The sequence below is a fragment of the Felis catus genome, chromosome F2, assembly GCF_018350175.1.
Source record: "Felis catus isolate Fca126 chromosome F2, F.catus_Fca126_mat1.0, whole genome shotgun sequence".
NCBI classification, from domain to species: domain Eukaryota; kingdom Metazoa; phylum Chordata; class Mammalia; order Carnivora; family Felidae; genus Felis; species Felis catus.
Genome location: NC_058385.1, coordinates 83,205,507 through 83,224,226, shown reverse-complemented (window position 1 = coordinate 83,224,226; position 18,720 = coordinate 83,205,507). Strand labels below are relative to the sequence as shown.

Genomic DNA, 18,720 nt, shown 5'->3' with positions numbered 1-18,720 from the left:
ACACTATAAACCCAAAAGCATCTACTAAAATAGTAAAACAATGAATTACATACAGCTGGTAAGTTAGCAGTGGAGATAAAATTGAATCACATACAATACTTAATCCAAAAAGAAAAAGGGGAATAAAGAATAAATGAGACAAATTTTTTTAAATTAGCAAAATGAAGGCACCTGGGTGGCTCAGTCAGTCGAGTGTCCAACTCTTGATTTTGGCTCAGGCCATAATCTCAGGGTAGTGGGATTGAACCATGTATCAGGCTCCACACTGAGCGTGGAGCCTGCTTAGGATTCTCTCTTTGCGCCGCCTCCCCCCCCCCATAAAAAATTAAATAAAAATTAAAAAATTAAAGTAGCAGAATGGTAGATTTCAACCTAACCATGTCAACAATCACAAATCTAGATGGTTTAAACACCCAATTAAAAGGCAGAATTTGTCAGCATTAAAAGACAGTACCCAAATATGTGCTGGCTACAATAAACCCACTTTAAATAGTAAAGACACAAATAGGTTAAAAGTAAAAGGAAGGCAAAAGATGTACAATTCTAACACTAATAGAAAGCTAGATTTGCTGTAATAATGTCAAATATACTGATTTCAGAGCAAAGAAAACTACCAGATAAAGATATTTCATGATGGGAAAGAGGTTAATTCACCAAGAGGACAACATAAACTTTATGTACCTAATAGCAGAGCGACAAAACACGTGAAACAAAAACTGATAGAACTGGAGTGCCTGAGGGTCTCGGTTAAGCGTCCGATTTCATTTCAGGTCATGATCTCACGGTTTGAGAGTTCAAGCCCAAGCGTCGGGCTCTGCACTGACAGTATGGAATCTGCTTGGGATTTTCTCCTTCCTCTCTCTGTCTCTGTCTCTGTCTCTGTCTCTCTCTCTCTCTCTCTCTCTCTCTTCTCTCTCTCTCAAAATAAATAAACTTAACAAAGAACTGATAGAACTGCAAAGAGAAATAGATAATTCTGCAATTATAAAGTTGGAGCTCTTGGTATCCTTTACTCAGAAATTGGTAAAACAGGTAGACAGAAAATGAATGCTGCTACCATCAGCCCACCTGCCCCGGTTGGCATTCATTGAGCAGTCTACCCAACACCGTGCTTTCCAGTGCATATGAGCTGTTTACCAAGATGGACCATTTGTCTGCATCATAAGTTTTTCTGAACCAATAAAAATATCTAGAAAATCACCAGCTACTGGCAAAGTAAATCATGTACGTCTATGTAATCCATGAGTCAAAGGAGAAATCAAAAGGGAAATTGGCAGGTTTTTGCATTAGATGAAAATGAAAATCAAAATTTGTTGGATGCCACAAAAGCTATACCCTAAAGGGGACTTTATAACACTAAATGCCTGACTCACATTGAAACTTTAAAAGGTTGCAAAGCGCTAAACTCAATTTCTACCTTAAACTAGAAAATTTTAAATTAAAATTAAAAAATTAAATCCAAAGGACTGCAAAGGAAATAATTCAGATCAAAGTGGAAATTAATTAAAGCAGGCAAAAAAAAAAAATAGGTGAAAAATTGATGAAGCCCAACACTGTCTTTTTCTTATTCAAGATCAGTATAATTGACAAACTTCTGGCTAGCCAGATCATAAATTACCAATATCAGGAACAAAAGAGACGGCATCACTACATATTATATTGATCTTAAAAGGACAATAAAAGAATGGCATAACAACTTTGTGCCAATAAATCTGACACAATTTACATGAAATGGACAAATTCTTGGGAGGCCAAAACCGCTAAACATGACTCAAGAAGAAGTTTAAGAACTGGTTAGCTCTGTATCTACTGAACGAATTAAAATTGTAATTAAAAACCTTCCTGCAAAGAAAAGGACAGGCCCAGATGGTTCCACTGGCGTATTCCGCCAAACGTTTGAGGGACAAATAATAGCGATTCTGCACAAACTCTCCCAGCAAATTGAGAGGATGGAATATTCTCAGTTGATTTTCTTAGGCTAGTATTACCCTGAAAGCAAAACCAGACAAAGATAATATGAGAAGAAATTCACATGGAAATGCAAAGGAGCTAGAAGAATGAAGACAACTTCAGGAATGAAGAACAGAGTTGGGAGGGCCATCACTGTCTGGTGTCAGACCCGGAGCATTTGGAGTCAGTGGGACGTGGTGTCTGTCCCGGATCGGAGAGCCTTTCTGGATGGAGGGACTGATCCAGGGACGACTTGAGGAAGGAGGGCCAGTCAGGCATCTCAGAGGTAATCTTCAGCGACCACTGTGCCCCCTGCTCCGGACCAGCCTTAAAGGATGGACAAGAACTGAAAGGGGATACGCAGGTGCAGGTGGTTGACTTGAGTTGCTTTCGGGTTATGGTAGATATGTTTTAGCTTTTCAGAATTTTACTAACACTGCTCAGTGTTTTTTTAATGTTGAAGCCATAAAGGAAGGCCACCTGTTTTCACCCAGATGGGCAAAGAGTTAGAAATACTTGAGTTTCGTTTTTTTTTAATGGCATTCCGAGTAGTTTTAAGTATTTAAGTAAAATTTGTATGGATATTCATATGGCAGAAAGGAGAAGGCTGGGAGCATTTCTTCTAGGCAGGTGATCTCAGCTCATGAGCCAAGCACCGTCAGGTTGATCTGTGCTGTCACCATCCCTCTGAGCCTTGGAGAAAGTGTCTGATTGGCTTGTAGTCTCCCGCCCTTGGGTTTCTGGCTAGCTGTACCCCATCTGGTGCTTTGAATCTGTTTTATTTCCCCTTGAATAGCATAGTTGGGTTCTGTGGACCAGCCTCTGCTGGGGAGGGTCAGGGACAGTGTCCCTAGCGATATTCTTGCTCCTCATTCTGCAGGCTTTCTACTGAAACTGAGACATGTACGTACAGAAAAGCGTGAGGGCACAGGCGGGGACACTCTTGAGCTTTCATAAACCAACACTCTCGTAAGTGGAGCCAAGCTGGAAGTCAAATGACACTGCCCTTTGGGCCCCTCCCCTCACTATCTGGCCTGGAGGTGGCTGCTTCTGACTTCTGACAGCAGAGACTGATTCAGCCTGATTTTGAACGTATTTATGTGAGGGAATCGTACTGTATGCATCTGATTGTGTTTGGCTTTTGTCTTTCACCCTCTGGGAGCTTCACCTGGGTTGTGGGTAGGCTCCTGGAGGAACTTTGAGGGTCTGTTCTACTGTGATGAACATTTGGCAGTTTCTTGTTTTGACCTTTGTGATCAGGGCTGCTGGGAACATTGTGTGCAGGTCCAGGTAAGAGAGTGTGTGTGTGTGTGTGTGTGTGTGTGTGTGTGTGTGTGTGTGTATGTGTGTGTGTATGTGTCCTCTGCCAGCCTTTATCGCTGTAAGTGGAAGCTCTTACAGCGGGGTGGGGGCCGGGGTGTACGTGCAGCTCTAGGAAGTACTGCCAGCTGTGGTCCTGAGCAGGTTGACCCATCTCTTGAAGCCCTGATGAGCTGCCTTGCCCTTGCTAGCATGTGATGGGTTTCCTTTCCCATTTTAGCCATTTTGGTAGGTGTACTGGTTATGCTTTTTCATTAGCATTATATTTTAATTAGCCATTGGGTTCTTGATGGCGTAAGCATTTCCCTAGTGACTAATGAGGCTGAGCATACTTCCATGTGTTTATTAGCCACATGGATTTTTTTTTTCATATTTGTTAAAGGGTGCCTGGGTGGCTCAGTCAGTTGAACATCCGACTTAATTCAAGTCTTCATCTCATGGTTTGTGAGTTTGAACCCGGGCTCTCTGCTGTCAGCTCGAAGCCTGCTTTGGGACTGTCTGTCCCTCCCTCTCTACCCTTCCCTGTGCATGCTTTTCTCAAAAATAAAAAAAAAAATAAACATTAAAGTGTTTGTTCTAGTCCTCGTCCATTTTTCTGTTGGATTATCTGCCTTTTCCTAGGAATTTTGTATATGTCCTGGGACTAGTTAGATTAGATACGCATACGTGTGTCCTGTGTTGTGCATGTTCTCTGTAGCAAATATTTCCCTTTCTGGGCTTGTCTTTTTACTTAATGGTATGTTGATAAACAGGGGCTCTTAATTTTATTATAGTCAACTCATTAATTTTTCTTTGTGCTTAGTGGTTTTTTATGTCTGATTAAGATACCCAAACCTGCTATAAGACTAAAAAACTTCTACATTTTTTTTTTCTAAAAACCTTATTGTTTTACTTGTAATGTTTAGAACTATAATTCGTCTAGAATGGAGTTTTGTGTATTGGATGAGATAGGGGTCAGGATCCATTTTTTCCCGTGTGTGTATCTAGTCACGACAACACCATTTTTTAAAAGTCCACTCTTGGGAGCTTGGGTGGCTCAGTCGATTGAGCACCCAGCTTCAGCTCAAGTCATGATCTCATGGTTTGTGAGTTCAAGCCCCTCGTCAGGCTTGCTGCTGTTGGCACAAGAGTCTGCTTCAGATCCTCTGTCCCCCTCTCTCTCTGCCCCTCCTTCCCTCCCTCTCTCTCTCAAAAATGAATAAATATTTTAAAAAGAAAAGTCCACCCTTTGTCATCAATCAGGTGATCCTGTGTGAGTGTTGCCTGTTCGTGAGCTTTTTCCTGTCTGGGCCATGCCACATGCTTTGTGCACAGCGCTACCACAGCCCCAGGCGGGTGGTGCTGTCCCTGTTGGAAGCCGAGGACATTGTGTCTGAGAGGTGGCAGCAGCTTCCCCAGGGTCAGCTGGCAAGGGGCCTGGGTGCCCTCCTGTGGGCTGGGGTTCAGGGGCCGGGCACAGGGAGCAGAGAAACTGCGCTCGGGCCTGGATGTTCCTTACTCTGGCCAGCGCACTGGGCTGTGAGGGGCTGGGCTGGGCTGGGCTGTTTCGGGTTCCCCAAACCCAAAGATGTTTTCCGAGTTTATGTGCTTAGAGGCTTCTGCTCTCTCACAGGGCGGTGCCTTCCTGACTGACAGTGGAGGGAGAGTCCCGATGATCCTCTGACTTCTGTCCGCCTGGGGCCTCAGGAAAAGACTGCAATGTCCCAGACGAGGGATTATGAATGTGACAGCCATGATGCTGGCGTGCAGGAGCCCCGGATTTCAGGGTCGAGCACGAGGTAAGCGGAAGCCGTCTGTGCGGGCCGAGTCATCAGAGGACTGGTTTTCTTCCTTTCAGAGAAGGACCAGCAGCCGGCGGGCTGCCAGGGCTTTGCTGCCAGGGGTGAGCCCTGCTTTCTTCGGGATTTGATGTGCTCCCTTGGAAGCCCCGCCCCCGGGTTCCTGCTGCAGAGGGAGGGGGCCCAGATGCCCTGCAGGCCAGCGGTGGACCCAACTCCGTGCGCCCCTCCGGGCACCAGTCCACACCAAGGCAGTTCATCGTTTTAATGTTTCTCGTTTTCAGCTTTATTTGTAAATAATCCCACACTTACAGAAAAGTTGCAAGAGCAGAGACGGTGCACTGGATACTTGCACCGCCTTGCCCTTCACCCTGTGGCCTCTGTGCACCCCCTCCCTTGGCGCGGTGCCGTTTTTGGGGGGCATGTGGGGCACGTCTCCTGTCTCCTCTGCCTCGTGGTCCAGCCTTTGGCAGCTGGTTCCTGTCACCCTTCACGGTGCTTCCCTCCTGAGACACTCGCCCTACCAGACTTGCTGCTGCTGTGCGGCCCCTTCGCCTTTTATAATCTGGAAGGTTCCCTGCCTTTTGTGACACCGACACTTTTTAAGGCAATAGATGCCCTTTCAAATGGGGTGCTGGTTTGTGTTTGCCGATTTCTTAGTAGATGCCGCACAGCCGTGTCCTGCCGTTCCCAGGGTCTCACCTCTGCAGACACACGGCCACCTACTGCTCCTCCACTCTCCCCTCGCCACCCTGCCTCTCACTGCTTTGGGCGTTCTGCTCATTTCTTACACAGTTCAGTCTTTCCTGGGATGCGTGCAGAGCGCTGACTTCCCTGCTATGGGGGGGCCGACAGCCGGCACTCTGCACCCCTTGTCCCTGCTCGTGGATTCCTCTGTTCATTCTCAGTATGGACTCAGAAATTCCTTTCTGTTTTACAGGGTCTGTAGTTCGTTCTTGCACTTAATTACTTTGGTGCTTGCATTGTCCCAGATGGGGCCGGTGAGGTTCCTTCTGCTACATGTCCATGCCTCTTGGATGCTCCTTCCTTCTGGCTCCAGGCACATCTTGTGCTGCCGCCCCACCTGCAGGCGGCTGCTTCTCTGAGCAGCCCTGGTTCCTTTCCAGGAAGATGGGTATTGGAGGGCCAGTCTGAGGGCTTGGCATACTCGCGGCTCTGGCACTGTGTTTGCTTCTTGGCCCTTTAAGCAGACAAGAAAATGTGTGTGTGCATCTATGTACACACATTAAAAGTGCTAAGTTCACTCCAGTTCCTCCAGTTCCAGCGCTTTCCCCGAGGGTCTGCTCTTCTCGGCAGCCGCCTGCTCCCAAGAGCATCAGCATGTGTACTCGTTTGCTCATCTGATAGCCTATCTGCAAACCATTTTGGAATTGCTTCACCTGTTCTGTATATGTGTGTGTGTGTGTGTGTGTGTGTGTGTGTGTGTGTGTGTGTGTGTGTATACGTATATATACACACACATATAAAACACTCAAAATAAGGTCAGAATTTCTTTGTACTCCACCCCCCATGTGCTCTCTGCTCAAAAACTGAATACAGAGTCTAGTCCTGTTCTCCCTTGGATTAGTTCTTTCCCCTTGGTTGTGGTTGTGATGCTCATTGAAATACAGTTGGGTTCATTTGTTTCCATTTCCATTGAGTTTTTTCCTTCTCCCTTCTCTCCTGTTGCTTTAATTTTGTTTTGTAAACACATAGACCATTAACATGGTTCTAAAAGACAAAACTATGCAGCACATACATTCAGAGAAGGACCACTCCTTCCCAGACCTCTGTGTAGGCCTCTGGCCGGTGGTTTTTCTGGTTTACCTCCTGTGTTTGTGAGGATCCCTGGATCACTCTGTGCATGCCCACCGTAGTGTTCAGCCAGTCTTGAGTTGCGTATCTTGGCAGCTTCCAATATTGTGCAGTTACAAGGGTGCTGCAGTGCAAAGCCTGTGCTTTGTAATTTTGTGTTGTCAGAGGTATGTCTCCTCTGGATGTCAGAGGTACATCCAGCCGAGGGGCCACAGGGCCATAGATGTGTTGGCCGCTGCATGCCCTCCGTGGAGTCCTGTGTGCTGTGCCCGTCTGCCCACGGCCTCCCTTGGATGGCGCCTGGGGTAGGGGCAATGGGTCTCCACTCAACTTGGGTTTTATGTCTAATACCAGGAGAAGTGGAATGTCTCCTTTTCCCATTTTTCTATGGTATTTTTATGTTGTTTTTTTTTTTTTGTTCAAATCCATATATGAAGGATTAGAGCCCTTTGTAATTTATATTAAAATATTTAACATTTTTGGGGCGCCTGGGTGGCTCAGTTGGTTGGGCATCCGACTTCAGCTCAGGTCATGATCTCATGGTCTGTGAGTTCGAGCCCCACATCCGGCTCTGTGCTGACAGATCAGAGCCTGGAGCCTGTTTCGGATTCTGTGTCTCCCTCTCTCTCTGACCCTCCCTAGTTCATGCTCTGTCTCTCTCTGTCTCAAAAATAAATAAACATTAAAGACATTTTTTTTAATATTTAATATTTTCATCAAATGTGTCCCAAAAAACAAAATATTTTTCACTTTATACTCTATTAATCTTTTGGTGCATCTGGACGTTTAGTCACAATTAGAAAATCTTTCCCTTTGTTGAGGTTCTGGGGAAAGACAGTTTTCTCATGGTGCTGGTATCGTTTTGTTCTTGTGTGTAGAGCTCAGGTCCACTTGGAGCTCATTCTTGTGTTTTGTGAGGTATGGACCTACCTTTTCCATTCACCAAATGCTGTCCAGTTGTCCAGCACCATTTATTAAAGGCCCCGATCCGCGATGTCTGTGCTTGGCTTCGTAAGTCTGCCTCCGCCCTTCTGCCGGTTCCGTTGACCTCTGCGTGTGTTCTGTATGTCCTGACCTGGCCACATTCTGACCCACAGACCGCATGTGCCTGCTCCTCTCAGGCCCACTCTCCTCGCAGCTGACTTCCCGCGGCTCACGTACCTCCTAGGGCGCGGTCAGCACCAGGCAGGACACGTAGCAGCCAGCTCTCCCTCCCATGGTGCCTGTGCCGCTGGGTCCCAAGGGCTATCCCTGCACTCAGGGCCCTGAAAGCAGCGTAGATGCCAGATCCCCCCTGCCCCACTGCCGTGTGCCAGCTCCACCAGAAGTTCCTTCGTGGTTGGTGGTTGGCCTGTGGCTTCAGCATCCGTACCTGACACCTAGGGAGCGTTGTCTCCTCCGTCTTCTTCCTCTGAGAATAATCTCTCATCCTTTTCTTTCTACTGAATCATTTGTCTTAACCTTTCTGATTTGTAGGCTTTCCTTTGTACTCTAGGTATGTGATTGGATTACACGCATGGAATATTTTGTCTCTGTACTTACTTTTCATGTTATTTGGTTGGTTTTTGATGAACAAACATGTTAAACTCCAATGTCATCTGTCTCACTGGCTTTCTTGTGCCTTCCCGTCTTTTCTGTCTGATTTCATAAACCCTTTCCTGACTGAGGTCTTCAGGCTCTTCTGGACACTTCAAGGTTTGGATTCGTGTGAATCCAACTGGGCTGCTTTCCGTATAGACAGTTAGCCTAGGTTGTGAATGTCACCTGTCTCCCAAGGGGACAGATCTGTGAGGGGCTTTCTTTTCCATCCATGCGTCTGTGTGCGCACTTGAGCACACAGCCTGCCTTGGCCTCCTGTTGGGCCTTCATATGCCCCCTCCAGCCCTTTTCAAAATGCTTTTGCCTCCTCTTGGTATAAATGATAGTCAGTCTGTCCCCTACCCAGAAAAGATGTCCTGTTGGGATTCTCATTGGCAGCGTATCCAGACCGTAGGCTAATTTGGGGGGAAATGCCGGCTGTGATGTGTTCTGGCCCCTGACAGAGGCCCATCATTCGTTCATTCACCCGTGAAGATCGAGTGCCTTGCTGGACGTGTGCCCAGGACCATGTTCTTGCTGGTGTCTCGGTCCTGTGGCACTGTCTGTCATCTTTGCTTTGTCCCGTCCTTTCCCAAGGTGCTAATGTTCCTGATGTCCTTGGTGCTCAGAGTGCTGGTCCTGCCAGGCACAGGGAGTGGGGCTTGGAGTTGATTCTCATCTGCCCAGTCACTTCTCCGTTTCATGTGGGGCCTGATTGCGCACTGAGGACCGAGAGCTGTGTGGCTCTGCTGTGGCTCTGAGGGAAGGACTGTGGCTGCTGTGGTCGTGGACGAGCAGCCCAGGCTCACACACTGGTCTCAGTGTGGTGTTGTGTTGACCTGGCGCCTCACCCCGTGGTGGCTGTGGGACAGTGTGAAAGGAGCTGCTGATGCCAGTGCCACTGGGCAGGCTCAGGAATGAGCACGTGCAAGTGTTCTGGGGCCCTGGGTCTTGCCAAGGCAGTTTGCTGGGGCATCCCTTGACCAAGGCCTAGAAGGGAAGACTGTGTGAGGGAGGGCATGCATGCCTCTCCCTGTGCTCATGGGACACAGATGGTCAAAGAGACTCAGGCTGAAGCTACAGGTCTGGAAGAATAGTTGGACATCGTGGTGGGTCCAACAGTATCTGCCCAGGGCACTGTCAGCAGAGCAGACAAGGCCTGTGAGGTTTGAGCCCTGTGCTGTTTGCTCTGGTATGCTTCATTGCCAGTTTTCTTCAATAGGTGTGAGCTTTGTGTTTCCTGAAACGTAGAAATGCACACCGTGTGCAGAGCAGCACCTGGAGGTGGGCAGGGCCATGTGCTTGCTGCCCTCCCCTTCCCGGGTGGTGCTCGTGCTCTAACCGAGGTTCCACATGTGCAACCCTTGCTCCCTCTGTGAGGGACCACCAGGCCCAGGCCCCAGTTTGGTAACTGGGCCACGACACTGAACAGAGCCCTTGGTCAGGCGATGCAGAGGGGTTTTCCTTTAGGCAGGGCTGTCGGGCGGGGGACTCAGCATCATCTGGCCCTCCTGCAGGAGGAAGGCAGACGCTGACGGGGCAGCGAGGCCAGTGGAGCGAGGGGACAAGAGGGCATGGCATGCGCAGCCACTTCTTGCTGGGGGACGTTGTGGGCATTCCAGCCCATCCCCTGGTTTTGCTCTTAGGGTGCTGTCTGCATTGATGAATTCACTTAGCAGTGAGAGTGGGTTTGGTGTCTGCCAGGTTCTGGGACGTGGAGTCTTTGTGGCCACACTAGCTACAGGTAGGAAGCAGTGGAATGACAAGGCCGCAGCCACACAAGAGGACGTTGTCCGGCGATGGGGCGATGGGAGTTTGGGACAGAGTGTGAATGTGAGGTCTGAGGACAGGCGATATCTCTACTGGGTGCCAACAACCTGTAAAGGGTGGAAGAGGCTGATGTGAACATGGGCGACGTCCCTGCAACGGCAGGCTTTGCGGGCCAGAAGGCGGCACAGAGCAGGGGCAGCACGGGGCGCTGAGGTGGGCAGGCACGCACTGTGCGCAAGATGGGAGGGGGGCTGGTGCCGAGGAGGGCCGATGGCCTGGTGGGGGGGGGGGGCGTTCAAGGGGCTGGTGGGGGGCAACTAGGAGCTGAGCACTTATTGATGTCCTGGTACCTGCTCAGGCCGTGGCCAACTCACACTGGAGCCCAGAGGTCAGTCCCGCCCCTGTCAGCCTCTGTGCTTGTCTGTCTGGGCAGCACCAGCTGTGACCTGGGAAGCCTCCGCTCCTCCCCACTGCCTTCTGTGGCAAGCACCCCACCATGCAACCCCTGCTTCGACCTGCTAGGCTCCCCTGAAGTGGCAGTCCTTTTTTTTCAATGATACACAGTTCACATAAATTAACTTACCCTTCAAAGTGTACAGTGTTTTTAGTACGTTCGAGAAGTTATGCAGCCATCACCACTGTCTGGGTTTTTACGACCCCACCAAGAAACCCCTTTGGCAGCTGACCCCACCCCGCCCCAGCCCTGGCAACCACTAATCTGCCATCTCCCTATGGATTTTTCTGCTCCTGACGGTTTAAATAAATGGAATCACACAACAGGTGGTCTTTTATGACTGGCCTTTTTTACTCAAAGTAATGTTTTCAAGGTTCATCCACGTCACAGCAGTTTTCGGGGCACATCCTCTCGTGTAGATGCATCCCATGTTGATCCGTTTGTCAGGTGATGGGTATTTGTGTTGTTTCCACATTCTCTCTATTATGACTCACGCTGTGTGAACACTTCTGTGCAGGTTTCTGTTGCTCTTGGGTCAGAGAAATGCCGGGTCATGTGGTAGCTTTGTCTTAACTTTCTAGGAGCTGCCAGACTCTGTCAGAGTGGATGCACCATTTTAAGTTCCCACCGGCAGGGTATGAAGGTCACAGTTTCTCCGTATCTTCTCCAATACTTGTTGTTATGGTTTTAAGAAATTACTGTAGCCATTCTACAGTCTCATCGGTGTGGAGTCTCATCGTGGTTGGGTTTGCCCTTCTCTGTTGACTGTTGATGTCAAGCACCGTTTTGTGTGCTTGTTGGCTTTTTGTTTATCTTCTTTGGAGAAATGCCTCTTCAGATTTTTTGCCCATTTTTTTAATTGGGCATTTGTCTTGTGAGAGTTCTTTATGCGTTCTGGATACAAGTCCTTTATCAGATACGTGATTTGCAAATGTATTTTCCCATTCCGTGGCTGTCTTTTCACTTTCTTTTCTTTTCTTTTCTTTTTTTTTGGTTTCTTTTTAACATTTATTTATTTTGAGAGACAGAGACAGAGCACGAGTGGCGGAGGGGCAGAGAGCAAGGGAGACACAGAATCTGAAGCAGGCTCCAGGCTCCGAGCTATCGGCAGAGAGCTCGACGTGGGGCTCGAACCCACGAGCCATGAGATCATGACCTGAGCCGAAGTCAGATGCTCAACAGACTGAGCCCCCAGGCGCCCCTTCACTTTCTTAATGGTATTGTTGGTAGCACAAAAGTTTTAAATTTTGATCAAGTCCAACTTATCTATTTTTCTTTTGTTGCTCATGTTTTTAGTGTCAGGTCCAAGAATCCATGGCCAAATCCACGGTCATGAAGATTTACCCCTATGTTTTCTTCCAAGATTTATAGCTTTAGCTCTTACGTTTAGGTCTTTGATCCATCTTGAGTTAACTTCCGTGTGTGGTATGAGGTAGGGGTCCAGCTTCCTTTTCTTGCATGTGCAGCACATGCAGCTGTCCCAGCCCCATTTGTTGAAAACACTCCTTTCCCCAGTGAGTGGGTCCGGCACTTGTCATAAGAATCTGGAGGGCAGAGAATGTGCTTGGTCACTGTTGTGTCCCTTTCACCTGGTCAGTTGCCTGGCACATACCTGACACTCATTACGTTATTTCAGGAAATACTTACTTGAACACATCATTGCCTGCAAGTGAGTATCTGTAAGAACCGGGGAGGCTGGAAGGGCCCTCTGTGTCGACTTCGTGCGCACCACTCCCGGCACGCTGAGGGCGCCACAGGCCAGCTTGCCGCTCCTTTTCACTGACTCACCTCAGATACTACTGCCAGTCTGTCGCCTGCGGTGTTGGGCCTCTTCTGGCAGGGAAGCCCACAGGGGCAGTTGGAGCACAGTTCGTTGTCACATGGCTGGTGACTGCGTGTCCGTGCACCATGCCGGCCCCACGGGCCGAGCGCCGGGCGTAGACAGCACTTACTCCAGCAAGGAGGTGGTTATCTCCAGGCCACACAAAGCTCCCTCTCCCCAGCCTGCCTGGCAGGGGTCTGGGTGGGGGAGCTGAGCACCGGCCCAGCCCCAGCTCTGCTGTGTCTCCTCCTTACTCTGTGCAGGGATCCACATCCTATATGCATTCTCTGCCCTCTGGCTCCCCACGGGTCTTGGTTCAATGCTGTACCCCAGGGGTGACCAGAACATTCTTCTGAAAAAGTGGGGTTCTACCCACGCACACACAGGAGCGTGCCAAAAAGGGAACAGATGGTATTCTTTGTTTAGAGAGAGAGTTATAGCCATCAGATTCACTTGAAAGTGTATTTAAAGCAAAAATAAGAGTTGGTCTTGCTTCTTTAGGGCTTAGAATGTTCAGTTCAGCCCTTTGGGAGCTTTTCTGCCAGAACAGTCTTTTGGGGGCTTTTGTGGACCTTGTTCTGGTCAAATCCATCACTGTGAGGCGGGATAGGAGAGCAGCACAGCTGTGTGAGGGGGCAGGGTGCAGGGACCACCGTGGGGTGGCCGCCTGGGGGCGCAAGGGTGCCGCACTTCCTCCCCTCAGGGAGCCCAGCATGCAGCCGACCTTCCATTCCCGCCCTCAGCAGCCTCTCACCCGCCTGGGGGTCCGTGCCCCATGCCCAACCTGACCTTGGGGCTGGCTCCTGCCTGGCCTTCCAGAAGTCTCCATCCTTGTTCCCTATGAATCAGCTTGAGTGAGATCATATCAGCCCTGCCGAGAGCCATTCTCAGGGTTTCTCTCTTCACTCAAGCAAGACTCAAGCCTCCTGCCCTGGCCCTTCACTCAAGCAAGCTCCTGCCCTGGCCTCCAGGACTCTGCATCCAGGTGTCTTCTTGGGGGTCCCCCCACTCTGTCCCTTACTTCCTTTCCTGCCTTGGGTGGAGATAGCCCTTGGTCAGCCGGCCTGTCTTCTTTGAAGCATCTGCGGGTCCCTTTCATGCTCTTTGGCCCGTATGCATGGGTGCCTCTGAGTATAGGATGCCATCCTTTGGTGTCCCAGTATTTGCCAGGTAGCTGAGAGGAGGTGCCTGTGTAAGTGGCTCTGGGGGTGGAGGCACAAGTGGCCGGCTGTCCTGTGAGGAGAGCTTGGCCAGATCAGGAAGCCGAGAGTGGGAAGTGTGAGTTTTCTGGGAGTGCATGTTGTCCCTGGGATGGCTCAAGCTGCCGAGGGTTTCCCAGGTACAGCGACCCAATTCACAGGGTTAGAATGTTGCTGTGTCTACACTGAGGGGAATGGCCAGCTGGCAGCCAGCCGGGTGCTGCAAGCAGGTGAAGGCGGTTGGAGCAGGGGTGAGGGTCTCTGTGCTAGGTCAAGACCTGCCTCATGGCAGGGAAGAGGGCCACTTGGCACATTCATGTCGCGTGGAGAAGCAGGGTTGGCGCAGTCCCACTCAGTGCCGTGGGGCAGTTGGGGAAGCAGATTTTCACGTGAGCAGCAAACCGGTGGTTGTGGTGGAGGATGGTCCTGGAAGGGGCAGACCGGGAGATGATGAGGGGACTCCTGCCCCATCTTCCACAGCCGCTGGCCTTGAGGGGTGGCTGCAGCCTGGACGGCACAGCCTGCAGGCCTGCCTCCTGTCCTCACAGTTCCGGGACATTCTCTCCCAGCCTTTGTCCCCAGGACACTCTGTTCTTCCTCACACAGGATGACTGACATGTGGTGGGTGGGGGTCGCAGGAGACCACAGAGTCCGTCCCCCGAGAGCAGCCCAGTTTGACCGCAGGCGCAAGAAGGAGAGGTGCAGCTTACAAAGACAGTGGACTCCTCCCTGTGCTGGGCTCTCAAGATGTCCCTGTTGGGTGCGGTGACCCACAGCAAAGCAGCGATTCCCTGAAGGGGGTACTCGGGGTTCTGTAAGTCAGTGGCAGGGTTACCAGCCTGTATGTTGGGTGTGAAAAGTTTGTTGATGGAGCGTGGGATTGGATGCGGGGTAGGCCATGTGCTCGTGTAGGGTGTCAAGGGCAAGCTGCACTGAAGGGACACCTCCTCGCTCTGGCTCTCTGTGGGGCAACTGAGGGATGTCTGTGGACAGGAGGGACACCTAAACCTGGGCTTCTTTGTGGGGCAGCTAAGGGACATCTGTGGAGAGGAGAGACATCTCCACTCTGGGCTCTCTGTGAGGCAGCTAAGGGACATCTTTGGGGAGGAGGGACACCTAATCTCTGGGTTCTCTGTGGGGCAGCTGAGGGACGTCTGTGGATGGGAGGGTGATGGGAGGCCTGGGAAGCACGCTGAGCATTTTGAAGCATCCCGTGGACAGCAAGGTGAGGGCAGGTGTGGACCCTGTGGAGACGTCACACTGTGGGGCCAGATTTATTCCTGTAGTGCTGAGCAGTCCTGTTGCAGGCACAGAGAGGGAGCGCAGAGAAGTCAGAGTCAGAGGACAGACATCTAGGGAAACAGAGCATCCGGAGTGAGACTGGCAGGGAGAGGCCCATTAAAGATGCCTATACTGGAATCATCAGTTACAGAATCGCCGAGTTTCCAGAACCGTGAGGAACTTGCACGTGTGAGTGGAGAACGAAAGACCCCGGGGAACGAACGACACTGGAGAAGGACCAGCAGCTTTAACACAGCTGAAGAGAGAACGAATGAAGTAGGAAGAGGGACTGAAGGGGCAATCTGGCGTGGCAGGCAAGATGGAGCGGGGTGTGCAGGCTCCACGACACGAGTGAGGGCCCCGTGGGGCCCAGAAGGAGGCAGAGCATTGGGAGGTTTGCTTCAAAATGTGGACACGGAGAGTTTTCCAGAATTGTTTAAAGATGCCAACCTTCAGATCCAGGAGTCCCCCAGATCCTGCGTTTCACTAATTGAAAGTGAACTTGCACCTGAATATATGTCATAGTGAGTTATTTGTTCTGTTTATTTGCCAAATCGTTAACATCGTCTACAAAGACGGTTCCGTTACATTACACACAAATGACAAGAGGGCTCTTCCTTGTTTATTCCCAGGTGAATCTATAGTAAATTGTTAGAGTCAATAGGAAAATTGAGGAAGATTACTTATAAAAGTAATATACAGAAGCACCTGGGGGGCTCAGTTGGTTAAGCGTCTGGCTCTTGATTTTGGCTCAGGTCACGATCTCATGGTTCACGAGTTTGAGTCCCGCATCAGGCTCCGTGTTGACAGTGCAGAGCCTGCTTGGGATTCTCTCTCTCTCCCCACCACTCTCTCTGCCCCTCCCTCACTTGCAGTCTCTCTCTCAAAATAAATTAAAAAACAATTTTTTAAAAAAATTTTTTTAATTTTTTTTTGAGACAGAGAGAGACAGAGCATGAACGGGGGAGGGTCAGAGAGAGGGAGACACAGAATCTGAAACAGGCTCCAGGCTCTGAGCCATCAGCACAGAGCCTGACGCGGGGCTCAAACTCACGGACCGCGAGATCGTAACCTGAGCCGAAGTCGGCCGCTTAACCGACTGAGCCACCCAGGCGCCCCCCAAAAAATTTTTTAAGTAATGTACAAAATGTGTTTCTGTACACCATCACCAATCAGAAAATTATAAATTTGACAATGTAAAAATTGGACACTACCAGCAGGTGAGGGTGAGGAGCAAGCAGCATTGCTGGGCACACTTCAGAGGGGAGCAAGTCGGGGTCCTCTGGACAGTTGGTGTGCACTCCTGGGACCCAGCGTCTTACCTCTGCAGGCTTCTGCAGCCCCTGCGCAGGGCTCATGGGTGAGGATGTGCACAGCAGAGTTGTGAAACATAGTCCCAGATGGCAAACCACTCAGATGTTAAAAACATGTGACCCAGATACCTGACTGGCTCAAGTCCACCTGAGTGGACTCTTGATCTCGGGATTGTGAGTTTGAGCCCCACGTTGGGTATAGAGATTACTTAAACAAACAAACCGACAGACAAACATAAAAACACACGCACACAGGGGCGCCTGGGTGGCTCAGTCGGTTAAGCGTCCGACTTCGGCTCAGGTCATGATCTCATGGTCCGTGAGTTCGAGCCCCGCGTTGGGCTTTGTGCTGACAGCTCGGAGCCTGGAGCCTGCTTCAGATTCTGTGTCTCCTTCCCTCTCTGCCCCTCTCCTGCTCATACTCCGTCTCTCTCTCTCTCTCAAAAATAAATAAAAACATTAAAAAAAACACATGCACACACACAAAACCGTGTGACAGCTTCTGGCAGTGCAGCACTGTGCACTGTGCGCTTGGGCGGGCTGCAGCCAGGTAGACGGCGTCAATGGGTTTCGGGTTGCAAGTGAAAGAAACGAGACACACAAAAAATAGTTTTATTGCATGAATGTGTGATTAAAAAATAGACACACCTCAAAAAATTTGTTTAGGGTTATCTTCAAAGATGTTTGGACTATAAAAGCAAGGAAAACGGTTGCCTTAAAACTCAGGATCGTGGTGTCCTCGGGGCAAACAGGTGTGATGTGGCTGTGTCTTGGATGCTGCCTCGTTTTATTTGTTGGTGAGTGATGGCGACACCAGTGTTGAATCATAATTGCTCATTAAACTTATCTCTGTGTTTTGTACATTTGTCTGTATATGTTATATGTCCCGATTTTGTTTTTAAAAAGAACGTGCTCCGCAAAACAATTAACGTGATTCATCACATCAATAAAAGGACAAGAACCATATGATCCTCTCAATAGATGCAGGGAAAGCATTTGACAAAATACAGCATCCTTTCTTGATAAAAATCTCAAGAAAGTAGGGATGGAAGGAGCATACCTCAAGATCATAAAAGCCATATGCGAACGACCCAATGCTAATATCATCCTCAATGGGGGAAAAACTGAGAGCTTTCTCCCTAAGGTCAGGAACAAGACAGGGATGTCCACTCTCACCACTGTTACTCAACATAGTATTGGAAGTCTTAGCCTCTGCAGTCAGACAACACAAAGAAATAAAAGGCATCCAGATCACCCAGGAGGAGGTCAAACTTTCACTCTTCACAGATGACACGACACTCTATATGGAAAACCCAAAAGATTCCACCAAAAAACTTCTAGAATTGAGCCATGAATCTAGCAAAGAGGCAGGGTATAAAATCAACGCACAGAAATCGGTTGCACTCCTGTACACCAACAATGAAGCGACTGAAAGAGAAATCAAGGAATCAATCCCATTTACAGTTGCACCAAAAACCATAAAGTATCTAGGAATAAATCTAAGCAAAGAGGTGAAAAATCCATATGCTGAAAACTATAGAAAGCTTATGAAAGACATTGAAGAAGACACAATAAAATGGAGAAAGACTCCATGCTCCTGGATAGGAAGAACAAATACTGTTAAAATGTCAATACTACCCAAAGCAATCTACATAGTCAATGCAATCCCTATCAAAATAGCACCAGCATTCTTCACAGAGCTAGAACAAACAATCCTAAGATTTGTATGGCACCAGAAAAGACCCCGAATAGCCAAAGCAATCTTCGGAAAGAAAACCAAAGCAGGAGGCATCACAATCCCAGACTTCAAGCTATACTACAAAGCTGTCGTCATTAATACAGTATGGTACTGGCACAAGAACAGACACTCAGATCAATGAAACAGAATAGAGAACCCAGAAATGGACCCACAAATGTATGGCCAACTAATCTTTGGCAAAGCAGGAAAGAATATCCGATGGAATAAAGACAGTCTCTTCAGCAAGTGGTGCTGGGAAAACTGGACAGCACATGCAGAAGAATGAATCTGGACCACTTTCTTACACCAGACACAAAAATAAACTCAAAATGGATGAAAGGCCTAAATGTAAGGAAGCCACCAAAATCCTCGAAGAGAAAACAGGCAAAAACCTCTTTGATCTTGCTCACAGCAACTTCTTACTCAACACGTCTCTGGAGGCAAGGGAAACAGAAGCATAAATGAACTACTGGGACCTCATCAAAATAAAAACCTTCTGCACAGCAAAGGAAACAATCAGCAAAACTAAAAGGCAACCGACAGAATGGGAGAAGATATTTGCAAATGACATATCAGATAAAGGGTTAGTATCCAAAATCTATAAAGAACTTATCGAACTCAACACCCAAAAAGCAAATAATCCAGTGAAGAAATGGGCAAAAGACATGAATAGACACATCTCCAAAGAAGACATCCAGATGG

At 49.0% G+C, this 18,720-nt stretch overlaps 1 protein-coding gene across 5 annotated transcripts in view; it reads left to right on the top strand.

The window, feature by feature from the left end:
- ARHGAP39 (Rho GTPase activating protein 39) overlaps positions 1–18,720 on the top strand; it is a 108,477-nt gene that overhangs the window by 43,007 nt on the left and 46,750 nt on the right. For all 5 annotated transcript variants that reach the window (XM_023248276.2, XM_023248275.2, XM_023248274.2 and 2 more), the window contains exon 2: positions 4,883–5,048. In XM_023248276.2, the coding sequence (XP_023104044.1) occupies positions 4,969–5,048 (80 nt within the window). In that variant the 5' untranslated portion in view covers positions 4,883–4,968. The remainder of the gene's footprint in view (positions 1–4,882; positions 5,049–18,720) is intronic.